The sequence below is a fragment of the Diadema antillarum genome, unplaced genomic scaffold (genome assembly GCF_040938485.1).
Source record: "Diadema antillarum isolate AM-2024a unplaced genomic scaffold, OU_Dant_1.0 seq00000320_RagTag, whole genome shotgun sequence".
NCBI lineage: Eukaryota > Metazoa > Echinodermata > Echinoidea > Diadematoida > Diadematidae > Diadema > Diadema antillarum.
The window spans coordinates 353,813-366,854 of NW_027271339.1; the positions used below are offsets into that span (position 1 = coordinate 353,813).

Consider the following 13,042-nt stretch of genomic DNA (forward strand, 5'->3'; position numbering starts at 1 on the left):
GAAATATGAATGATGTCTTCTCTATCCTTTCGTAATCCCATTATCAAGATCGGCAGTCACATTTTATAAGCTGGCAAATTCTGCGGCATTTTCTTACCCATTATTGATGGTACTAGTCATTGCTACAGCATCTCCGTTTGACGAAACCACAGAGAGATGCGACGTTCCTTCATCAAATGCATTCACATAAGGTGCGTCATATTGCTGTACATTGGCATACGTCACCACGTTGTCATCGATCGTTTGACGTATGAGGGACGCAAGACCTTCTGACGTCATGTTAGATATAAGCTGCATGCAAGAATCGACGGAATTTACATTTTTGTAGAACATTACAGTCTGAAAAATTCATGAGAAAGTCAAGAAATGTGAATTTATGTGGGTATCTCAAGGCACCTTCTTGCAGTTGTTGCCTTTTTATGCCTCCGCCAACGAAGTGGCCGGAGGCATTATGTTTTCGGGTCGTCCGTCCGTCCGTACGTACGTCCGTCCCGTTTTGTTTTTGTCGATATCTCAAGAACCGTGTGGTGGTTTTACATCAAACTTGGTATGAGGGTATATCCTGGGGGGATAATACTTTGTTTGGATTTTAGGGTCACGGGGTCAAAGGTCAAAGGTCACAGGTTATTTTGTGAAAAAAATGTTGAAAATTCATGTTTTTCTCCATATCTCGCAAATGGTTCAAGATATCTTCATGGAACTTAGTATATATGCTTGTTCCAATGGGCAGTGATTATCTAGGGAAGTTGGGGGTCATGGTTCAAAGGTCAGGGGGTCAAAGTTCAAGGTCAACTCCTCAAAATACCACTACTTTCCTTATATTTATGCAATGCCTGAAGGTTGTTTTTCTTTTTTACTTGATGTATACATGTATTACCCAATATATATTCTGTGGGAAGTTTCTTGCCAAAAGGTCAAAGGTCAAGTGAAAGTGCTGAATTGCACTTTTTCCTCCATATCTCAAAAGTAACTCAAGGTATCATCATGAAACTTACATACTGTATTTATGCATGTTCAACCTAACAGTGATTCTCTTTGGAACTGTGAGGTCAAAGGTCAAAGGCCAGGTTTAGATAATGCTATTTTCCCATTTGATACTGAAATTATACTTTTTCTCAATACCTTGAAAATCACTCAATGCATAAACTTATAAAAGGGTCAAAAGTCAAGTAAAAATCATCAGTTCCCCAAATACCTGCACTCTGACATCTTAATCATTCATCCAATTGAACCTAGTTCTAGGAAAGTGAACATTCAGCACATTTGTGTCAAACCTGTCATTTTAATATTTGCCAATTGTGTGAAACTGTCATCACACATTGTCAAGACATTGTACTATAGACCTATTAGGAGAACCATGCATTATGGCGGAGGCATATCAGTCGCCGTAGCGATATATCTAGTTCTTTATACTCTAATGTGGAAGGTCCAATTGGATTGTAGATGTCTCTACATACATGTTGAACTCACTGCACTATGTTTTCAACTTATGAATTAATCTATGACACTCGCCTAGGGCATATACAGTTTTGCTACAGCTTTGCAACATAAGTGAAAGGCGACATTGTCGAAAGAATACCTACGTTTTGGATAGGGACGTATTTCTCATCGCCGAGCTTTGCTCTCTTCGCAAAAGCAAACTTGGTCGCTTCAATGAAGCGGTGGTACAATAATGTCTCGTCCTCAGAAGTAGATATGTCCGATGCCGTATAGCCATACTCTAATTGAATTGATACAAACAAGTCAAGGGTTATTGACAGTTGACTTCTCTTTTCAAATGGCGATCCAATTCTCATCTGTGTTTTGTTTATCCGTTGCTATAAAGCTGTGAACTTGCAAATTGCTAGGAAACGCGTAAAAAAACACCAACAACCACCAGACAATCCACACAGGCTCGTGTGACACTTTTTTCAACTAAAACCTTCTTCAGTTAACCATTTCTAACTGGTTCTCGAGATTCATTTTCCAGTAGACCTATTTAGTTGGCTTTAAAAAAAAAAGACCATTGATATGTAGGATTGAGGAAAAAACATTTAGCTCTAAAACATGTGTTTATTGCAATCACCATTTCTTTGGCGTGACTTGCGTGATAAGCTATATACCAATTAGGGTGGTGATGTCACTTTCTTTAGTTTGTTTTTTATCTGCGCTAGACCTGACGCATGCTAGGTGCAATACAAATTTGATACCGTAAGGTATATGTCACACTTGCAACTATCAAGGAATACTATAAATCACATGGCACATTCTGTAATCCAGAACATGTGGTGCATACATTTGTTAGATTACCGTTGTAATCATTGTACCAAATGAACAGAAATGGTTAAGATGGAAATTCCATATAAAAAAAAAAACAAGAAACGTATTTCCAGCCTGTTTCAAAACGGGTTATTGAGAGGACTCTAAACATTATAACATACTGAGTGTGGCACCAATTACCCCCCCCCCCCCCTTTTAAAAAATCCTAAGCATTGTCAAAAGAAACGGAAAATCCGGAAGTGACGAAAATAGAAGCAGTTGCTGTTACTTCTTTTTCGTTTCCTCCGCGGAGGACTGTAACTAGCCGTTGTTTTTAACCAGGCTTGGGTTTGATAAGATGCATAAAATGCTATTAGCTAATTGCCAGTGTCCATCAGCATACAGCCCATATACCTGCCATTCTTACACGTCTTTATTACTTAACAAGGGAAATATATAATTCTTATTAATATAAACAGCTTGTAGCATCCATCAGGACATGATGAGAATGCCTTCTTGACAGGGCATCAACAGCCATATATACATTTTGGTGTGACAAGTGGAGCTTGCAGCTGGTACTTCTTAAATTTCAATGTTTCATTGTGCAAATATCACTATATACCCAGGAAATCTTCGTTATTCTGAATGTTCGTTAATCCGAAAGATGAAATACGTTCGTTTATCCGAAAATCAATTTCTTTTAGTAACAAAAAAAAAAACAAACACGATGTTGTGATAAAAAAAAAATGGTAGGATATCACGCAATGAAATTGTATGAAAAGACGCAGACACAAACACACTTACACACATACATGCACACAGACATCTAAATAAACACACACAAGTATACGCGATAAACAAAGTTATCGGGAAAGTAATTTTGATTGAATTGTTTATGTAAAACAAGAAATATTTTGTCCTCCTCCCGATCCTCTTTAACATCATCATCATCACTATCATCAGGGAGACCCATGTATGACATATCAGAAACCATTATTATAAGAGGCCACTGAAAGGCAGAAATAAAAATGACTCTTGCTGGCACGGATCATTCCCTTTGAAAGGTTCCTGCTTCCGCCCCTGGTCATGACAGATCATCGCCTTTCCACCTTCATAAACTATATACTTGACAAAAATGGTGATCTCCCCCCCCCCCCCCCTTTCCGTCCCTGACGGCTTCGTCACAGATTAGTTTTCGGATTAACGAACCTTCGGAATAATGCCACAAATATTCGGAATAAGAAACTCTATATCATATTCGATTTGACGAAAAACACCTGATTAGGAAATTAGTGTTTTTCTCATATGCCAAGCGACCTCTCTGTATAGATCTAGAAACATAGCAGGTTACTGTAAATCTTTTTCAAAATGGTATCATCTCATCAAAACATACTCCAAGCATTTGAAAACCAAGTTATAACAACGCTCTATAGCAACTTTTTTTTATATTCCTTTGCTTTCATGTCATTTTTATAATGACACCATTTATACCATTAACACCATCACCTTGTATCCATCAAATCTGCACTCGATAGTTTTCTCGGTAGTGTCATATTAGTCGCAACATTTGTCATAATTTTCTTTCACAGCCTAGGCTTTCTTTCTCCAGTGACTATACACATAGTTCACGACATTGATGACTTATGGGCAAAATATACTCTTACCATCCATAACGTTCATAATCATCTGTGCAACCACACCACTGGAAGGCGGTGGTGCAGTGTATGCTGTGAGCCCGTCATGTAGGCGGACACATAGTGGCTCCTTCGTTAAGGCCCGGTACATGGACATGTCTTCCAACGTCAAGATACCACCTATGGAAGTTGTAAATTACGCTGCTCATTATGTTCTCGTAATTACAGATATGCAAACATAGTTACAATTCTCCTATAATCCAGTCGTTGACGGTGAAAAAGAAATGATGCAAAACATTTAATAATGCTAGGATTTTCAAAGAAAAAAATCGTACTTTGTATATAAGTGAAATATTGTTCGTTTGTTACAGTGCCAATATGTTTCAGAAGTTGAATGGTCGTGGTAGCTAAAGTAATGTGGCTCTCTGTCCTTTCTCATTTGCAAAAGCACACAGTCCACAATGATATAATGAGCAAATAAAAAGGTCTAGACTAATGAAAATAATCAACAAAAGTTTATTGAACTATTTTTCTTTTCCATCTAAAATGCTTATTCTTATGCAGTGCCTTTGTGAGCTAAGGTATGACTGTAATTATTGTTATTCATGGGGCATTTTTTTTTCGTCCTTCGGCTCCTACCTATTTCGTGGGTCTCATTGATCAACACTCCAGCAATATCTCCATCATAGAAGAGATCAGGGCCCTCTACGGCCAGTCTCTGCATAGTCCGGGCAAGCAGCGGATTTTGTACGAGGTCTCCTTCACCTTTCAATTTACCTTCTGTGGTGACGTACAATGACCTGTGAATGGATTTATATCACACTCATTTTATCATGCAACCTTAGCACTTATAAAGTAATTACGACAGAGTCTTAATGATGTAACTGTTAGAGGTATTTGCTGCCATGCAGCTAGGTATGAAAAACCCGAAAGCTATAAGAGAGATTATTGCCACTTCACTCAAAGGCTTCCGAGAAGAGGGCATTCTCATGAGTGTCACATCAGCTTTTTTTTTCTCCTTGGGGGGGGGGGGGGGGGTCCTTGCCGTTAGTTTTATCCAAGCGTTGTTTTTAGGCAATTAGCATACCTGGACCCAAGAAAAGAATATAGTGCATATAACTCTTCGTTCGAGCACAAATGCAGATGGTAATTTTTTTTTAATCCCTTTTTGTATGAAACAGAAAATTAGTTTTTATGGTGCCATACTCAAGATACTCATACAAAGATGACAAATATTCCCGCAAGTTGTGAATGTTGAATCATTTCACACACCACGCTTACCGTCGTATAAAAAAAGAAGGAAAAAATGTCACCTTACCTAAGATGTCTCATGACGGATTCTTACATCAAAATACAAAATGACGCAATATATATCTTCCGTTACATGTAAGCGAAAATATTGAAATGCTGGGCCCTATTGCATTAAATCTTAGTAGAAATCAAACATAACTCCAGGGCCCCATTTCATAAAAGGTGTTAGGATAGCAACTCTTGCTGGAATGACAACTTCCAATAGCAACAGCCAATCAGGAAGCTGGATTCTTGCCGTTACCATGACAATTGCCATCCCAGCAAGAGTTGCTATCATATCAAATTTTTATGAAACGGGGCCTTGATCAAAGATAACCTTAGGATCAAACGTAAATAATTATCGATCTCCCTTGCTCGTTCTGTTGTCTTCACGATCATCTACAACTTCGTAAATCCCCTGTAATAGCCAAGAAGAATTAAGCATTCTAAAGTTTGTGATCTTTTACCAGTATGATCATAGAAATATATAACTCCTTTACAGATTTTTCGATTCCGCTTACGAAAGAAACACGGCAAGTACGTGAATATTAGTAGGCCCTAGTTATATTTCACCACAGTGTACAGTTTTTCACTCGCAAATTCGGCGGCTGGATTTCAGGCGCCCGTGTGGCTCTTGCTGCGCTTCCTATTCCCAGGAAGTTTCTTGTTGCACTTATCTGAGACTCTCTCAATAGGGAGCTTTAGATTTTTGCGACACGAACGTTCAGAGGGGGGAAGTGTTCTGCGCATGCGCAAAAATGCTTACCAAACTCGACCTATTTGTAGCCACTCTGAGTTTTCTCTACGCGTTCTGGGTCATTTTTACGCCCGCTCAATTCACGACGCAGAGAACTACTTGACGCAGTGATCATATGGGGGCGACATTTTACTTTTTATAGGGTTGCATCAGTAGGTTGCATCCTCTACAGCTACTTTGCAACACAACGCAGGGTGAGAGGAGAACGGCCAATGCAATCGTTGTCTTAAACGTCCGCGTCGCAAATCTGAAGCCCCCTAATATTCGTCGCATTGTATATTTATGGCAGCGCCGGTGCAAGGTGGGGGGGGGGGGCTTGGCTTTTTGCAAACCCGAAAGTGCCACCAGAAATATAAACTGGGCCCCCTCCCCCCCCCCCACACTTTTAAAATCGCAGTGCCGACCCTGTAAGCCCTATTGGATTGAAGCGATGGAGTAAAAATGAATAATCTTCCTGCCAAAATTGCCAAAACGATGATACTTATGTCATAATTATTTATATCAGGTTCATGTCGTCAGTAAAGTACTGACAGTAATACTAGGTGTTACAAAAAACATTTCCCACTTTTGATCCTTAATAGTTCAAAAACTATATATCAAATAACACTGACATTGATATGAGCAATAGCTGAATAGTGTACAATTTTGTTGGAGGCAATTTTAAAACGACAGCATAATTCAGTTTCATTAAATTAAACATTAATTTTTCAGTTAGGTTTCAGATTTTGCTCTATTTTCAATACTCTGTACAAAACTTTAACTTTGCCAAGAAGTGAATTGGTGTGTACGGGAGTGTGTAGTTGACACCCAAACAATGGTCCTGGACAATGACCAGGATTTGAATGCTCATTATTTATTCATGAGGAATTCCACTATCACAGCTAGTCTGTATTCATTCTTAAATGTGGTGTATACAAGCACATGGAAACATGTGCTTACTTCTTTCTTTCATGTGCATGCATTTCACCCTTTGCTAGGAATTTAGACTAGCAGTGCCCAGGGCAATCCATCATGAATGATTAAAGCATTCATGTGCCTTGGAGCAGAGTTCTGAACAGGTGGTATCCATGTCCATTGTTTAGGGTCATTGTAAGTACACACTCACATACACATCATTGGTTCCTGTGTAGAGTTCAGGTTTTGTACAGAGAGTTGAAATTTGACCAAAATCTGGAACCTAACTTTGAAATTAATCATGGATTTCATGAAACTGATATAAGTTTTCATATTCAAATCACCCCCCCCCCCCACTAAATTGTACACTATTCAGCTATTACTCATATCAATGACAGTTTTATGCGATATATAGTTTTCGAGCTATTAAGCATTAAAAGTGGGATTTTTTTTTGTAACACCTAGTATTTACAAAACGATGTCAATGACAATGCCAATGGTCACTGTCGCTGTCGACTACACTGAGTCAGTGAATATTGACATTGATCGATAAAGCATCACTGACACTGTAGACTATTAGTGGCTCTGAAATTTAGTGTGGTATTACTAAAAGTTCTGCTATAATATATAGTCAATACATTGGTACAAAATCAGGATATGTGGTCACAAATCTGGTCTGTATTTAACTTGATAGCAACATATAATTCAACATTTGGAATTGAGAGCAGATAATGACGATAACTTTGATTTATGATGCTTCAGTCTCTCTCATTGTCAATACGGAAGTTCTTATGAAACTCATGCATATTTATTAATTGCTCAGAAGTTGATAATTTGACCAATATATTCCCTTTCATCTTTGCCAATGATATGCCACCATTAGGATACTGTTGTCTTGACCTTAGTACAGACTGTAGTACTAGTAGTATACAGTCGGTATCCCTCATTTCGCCATATTTTTTTTTGTCGGTATCTACTCAGTACGTCATTCAAATTCTATGGAATTCTCTTCACAACTTGCTGAAGATTGAAAGGAATCACATTCGATACGGTTGTTTTCTACTACTTGTTGTCCAATGCAAACGATGAAATTTATTTTCGCAAAGACATTTTAGCCTGCACCTTGTGTATGATTCGAGGCACTTATTTTTGACTTATATCAATACATAAATTCATGTTTGATTCATTGCACTTATGTTTGATTTTCTTTCTTGAAATCAAACATATTCTTTGTGAACGCAGAAAACTCAAACTCAATTTATGTTGATTTTTGGACTTAATAGCAGGGCCCTGATCATTCATTAAGAAATTTTAGCCCTTAACCAATGTTTTTACTGTGGTATTTTTTCTGAAAGGAAGACACTGCAAAATAAATTTCACCAGTCATGCAATAGCCACTAGATAATCAGGCAACATGCTGTCACTGATGTCACCCAGCCAACCTCTATCTACAGAGCTCATTCTTTCCTAGATTTGTCTTCTGATTTGCCATTCCCCTTCCCTCGCGTAGGCGTCGTTTCGATGACAATGAGTCAGATTACTTCTAAAATGGTTGTTTGGCATAAAATGTCATCTTCTGCAGAGTGCATATGCACCGTGGAAACACATGAAAATTGATTTATATCAAATTTAATGGATGAAATTGAAATATACCAATGGTAATGATGAATGGAGAGTTTGTTTGTGCTTGAGTGAATGACAATTACGAATCCTCCACACCTCAACCCCTCGTCGGCTCGTATATAGCCTTCCTCGTTTGTAATGTCTTTGGCCATCGTTGCATCGATATAATAACCATTCTGTGCAATGGCGATGGCAGGTTCGAATACTCTGCTCCAGGGTAGCTTGCCATGTAGCCGGTGTGCAAGCTCATAGCCTCTTATCTCCCCGGGTGTGGCAATACTTAGTCCACCTTAGATATAACAAACCGAAACGAAATGTTACATTATTATAAATAGAAGAATGACGACAACTATCTATGCTTAGAATGATTCCTTTTTTGTTATACAATTTTCGATTTGATTATACAAATTGACCAAGCGATCAATTGCAATCATTCATTGTCCGGCGTTCATTGTGCGTAAACTCCTTACAGTTTAGTTCCTTCTTGAAAACCCCATAACGGATTTTCAGCAAATTTGGCAGGAAGGGTGATAGGACCTCGATTTCTTTTAAATGGGCATGATCCCCCCCCCCACCCCCTCCGTGGTGCATGGGGCCTCTAATCCCCGAAATTATTAAGGTATCGTTGAAAACTTGGGTTTTTTCGATCCAGAAGTGATAGAGCTTAATTAGTGCTATGAGCAAGTACATTGGTGACTGTAGTTTCAAATTTGGTCATGGTGGATCCGGGGATGCCACCCTCAGGACCCTATAGGGACCAAGTTTGAGTCAAATTTTCAAGTTTTGGGGTGTGTGTTTTTTTTTTTTCGTCAAAACGTACCGTCAAATTTTCATGAGGATAGAATATACATTTGTACAAATGGCACCATTCCCACTAATTGGGGCCCTGTGGAGCCGGGCAATGTGCAAACCCCGGGAAATGTGCAAACGTCTTGCCGCGAAATTTGCAAACGCCGGGAAATGTGAAACGTCGGGAAATGTGCAAATGTCTCACCGGGAAATGTGCAAAAGTTCAATTTTGCCGGGAAATGTGCAAAACATTTACTTTATAGATACTGTGTATAAAGATGGTCGATAAACTCCATGTCGAAACTGCGCATGAACCTCCACCATTAATATTTTCTTAATAAGATTCTTGACAGATTTTCAACAAAATTGGCAGGTAGCACCATTATGACAATGGGATCTCAATTTGTTTAAATTAGTCATACCCCCCCCCCCCGAAAAAAGGGGGAACTGAAGTCCCAGAACCACGTGCTTTGTTTTGTTTTTTCAAAATTCTTCTTATATTCTATAACCAGATAAGATAGAGCTTGGTTGGTGCTATAAAGGCACTGATGACAGTTAGGTAGTTCAAGTTTAATGACAAATCCAGGGATGCAGGGCACGGGGCCATGTGGGGGGGGGGGGGGAGGCTTCAACTCCCCCCTCCCTAACCCCCTTTCGGGGAAGGGGGAATTGAAGCCTCATAGTCCCTAAACTAGTGCTATGAAGAGTTTAATGACTGAAATTGCATGTTTGATTATGGTGATGCCCGGATTGGGGGGTATGGGGAGGAGGGGGATTATCTACATTGTCAGCATCTTCTTGAAAAGTCTACGACAGATTTTCACCAAACTTGTCAGATAGCATTAATGCGGTGATCTGATCTTAATCGGGGGGGGGGGGTTGAAGCCTCAGAGTCCTTGAACTCTGGATTTTTTTAATCTTCTTCTGTCGAACCGATAAAAAGGATAGACCTAAGTTAATACTCGTAGTTTGAAGACATTAAAGACTGAAATTTCATGTTTGATTATGGTGGATCCAAGGGTGCCCCCTGATTGGGGGGGGGGTGACGGAGAAGAGGTGGATTGTCCACATTTACTGCATCTTTTTGATAAATCTCACGACGGCAGATAGCATCTTTACGGTGATATGATCTTCATTTGTTAAAATTAGCCCCACCCCCGCCCCCGCCACCGCCAAAGGGGGGGGGGGGGGGAGTTGAAGCTTTAGATCCCTTAATCTCTGGAAGTTTTAATCTTCTTCTGTCGAACCGAAAAAGATAGAACTACGTGAATGCTATACAGACACTAGTTACTGAAATTTCAGGTTTGATGATGACGGATCCAGGGTGTCCTGATAGGGGGTGTGAGTGGGAGGAGTGGTATTTTTCAAATTTTCTGTATGTTCTTGAAAATCTGTGACAGATTTTCACCTAACTTGATCTTGATTTGTTAAAATGAGCCCCTCCCCCCCCCCTCCCGCCGAAGAGGGGGGGGAGTTGAAGCCTCAGAGTCCTTACACTCTGGATTTTTTTAATCTCCTGTCGAACAGAAAAAGAATGAAGACATTAATGACTGAATTCTCATGTTTGATTATGGCGGGTGCAGGGGTGCCCTAATCGAGGGTGAGTGGGAGTGAGGGGGAGGAGGGGAATTTTCCAAATTCACTCCATCTTCTTGAAAAATGTATGACGAATTTTCACCAAAATTGGCAGCTAGCATTTTTTTTTTTTTTTTGGTGATACAATCTTAATTTGTTAAAATTAAGATTGTAAAAAAAAAATAAAAAATTGGGGTTGGAATTGAAGTCTCCCAGTCGCTAAACTGGATTTCTCTCTTTTAATCTTCTTGGATCTGTCGAACCGAAAAAAAAAGACAGAGCTAAGTTAGTTTTGTGAAGACTTTAATAACTGAAATTTCATATCTAATTATGGCCGACCCAGGGATGCCCTAATAGGGGTGCTGGGGGGGGGGGGGAGGGGGATGTGGGGGATGCCCGGGAAGAATTTTTACACTTTCAGCATCTTCTTAAAAAATCTATGACAGATTTTCACCAAACGTGGAAGCTAGCATCCCTAGGGTAATAGAATCTCACGAAGGGGCAGCAAACCGGGGGGGGGGGGAGGGGGGAGACGGGCGCGGTTGGGGTGAAACGGAGGCCCAAATCTAAGGGGTTGTTTTGTAAAATTGCTGTAACCATGAGTGTGACAGATATATAGATAGTACCGTGCTTTATTAGTAAGTACAGTTTATGCATAATGTAGGTTCAATTTGGCCATGGCAGATGAAGGGATGCCCAAAAGGGGGGTAGGAAGGAGGCTTAATTTTCACATTTTTATCTTTTTCTTGAAAGAAAACACAACAAGCATCTCACGGGTAATAAAATCCCACTTCAGCTTTAAAAGAATAGAAATATAAAAGTCTAAATAAAAGTGATGGAGCTCTAAAAGAGTGCTATAGTAAGTTAATTCATGAATGTAATTTTAAAGGCGGAGGAGGCGGAATTTTCACTTATTCAGCTTCTTCTTGAAAACAATTCCAGAGATTAGGGATCTGAAGCTTCATCTCCCCCTCCCCCCCCCCCCCCCCCGGCCGTGATAGGGGGAGGGTAGGGCTCATTTTAACAAATAAAGATCATAATCACCGTAAAGATGCTATCTGCCAAGTTTGGTGATAATCTGTCGTGAGATTTACCAAGAAGATGCTGAAATGTGGACAATCCCCCTCATCTGCGTGCCCCACACCCCCCCCCCCCCCCCCCCAGATCAGGGCACCGGGGGTCCCCTGGTTTCTCTTCAAAGCAGTAACGTAGCTCTATTTTTGGTTCGGCAGAAGAAGAAAAAAATCCATAGTTCAGGGACTCTGAGGCTTCACCCCCTTCACACCCCATTTTAACAAATTACGACCATTTTACTATTACGATGTTTTCTTCCTAATCTGACGAAAATCCGTTGAGGGGTTTACACAAAAATGATGAAAATGTTAAAAGAAAGACAGGTGATAGCTATAGACAGGTGGTGGCTAAGACATGTGGTTGTTTGTTTGTTTGTTTGTTTGTTTGTTCATTTTCCATCTGAGAAGATAGCTGGATAGCCCATATTCAGCTACGTTAAGCTGGTCTTCCATGGGGTCCAGTTGCATGTGAGGTAGGACCACTTCACCGGGTTAAACACCCTGCTCTTTGCGATGAATGAATGAAGCGGGATCTTTTACGTGCATGAGTTGTTGCTCTCTCATACACGGGACCTCCCTTTTATGTCCTTATATCCGAGGGACAGGGTGTTTTGCCTCTTGCTAGAGGGGACGGTATGCTTACACACAACATTGCTCAGTCCAGACTCGGGTTCGAACCCGGGCCGCGTGATCGTGAGGCAGACGCGCTACCGACTGAGCCAACTCACCGCCCTGAAAGGTAGTAATGATTCATCCGCAGCTTGGACTGAGAGTTTCTCTTCCATCTATACGTAAAATGACCGGTTTGGACATTTCCATGACGGCTTTTGCACATTTCCAGGCAAAATTGGACATTGGCACATTTCCCGGGGTCACGTTTGCACATTACCCGTTGATGAAATTTAGAGACTTGCACATTTCCCGGTGTTTGCACATTTCTCGGCTCCACAGGCCCCAAGGGCTCCCCGAAGCCATGTAACCAACGAATCTTTAAACGTCTTCCTGTCTAGACCCAGAAGTGAAGGAGCTAAGTTAGTGGTATAGGTAAGTACATTGGTAATTGTAGTTTCAAGAGCGTTCATGTCCGATCCGGAGGTGCCTTCGGACCCTAGTTGAGGTTGGGGGAAAGCAAATTTAGGTCCAATTTTCAATTTTCTTTTTTTCCCAAA

The 13,042-nt window shown here is 40.3% G+C and overlaps 1 protein-coding gene across 1 annotated transcript in view; it reads right to left on the reverse strand.

Annotated features, from left to right (window-relative positions):
* LOC139730535 (glutathione hydrolase 1 proenzyme-like) overlaps positions 1-13,042 on the reverse strand; it is a 124,658-nt gene that overhangs the window by 75,323 nt on the left and 36,293 nt on the right. Inside the window, exons 5-9 of the mRNA XM_071641390.1 lie at positions 8,533-8,725; positions 4,512-4,672; positions 3,903-4,052; positions 1,584-1,720; positions 98-291 (exon numbers count right to left, since the gene is read on the reverse strand). Coding sequence (XP_071497491.1) covers positions 98-291; positions 1,584-1,720; positions 3,903-4,052; positions 4,512-4,672; positions 8,533-8,725 — 835 coding nt within the window. The remainder of the gene's footprint in view (positions 1-97; positions 292-1,583; positions 1,721-3,902; positions 4,053-4,511; positions 4,673-8,532; positions 8,726-13,042) is intronic.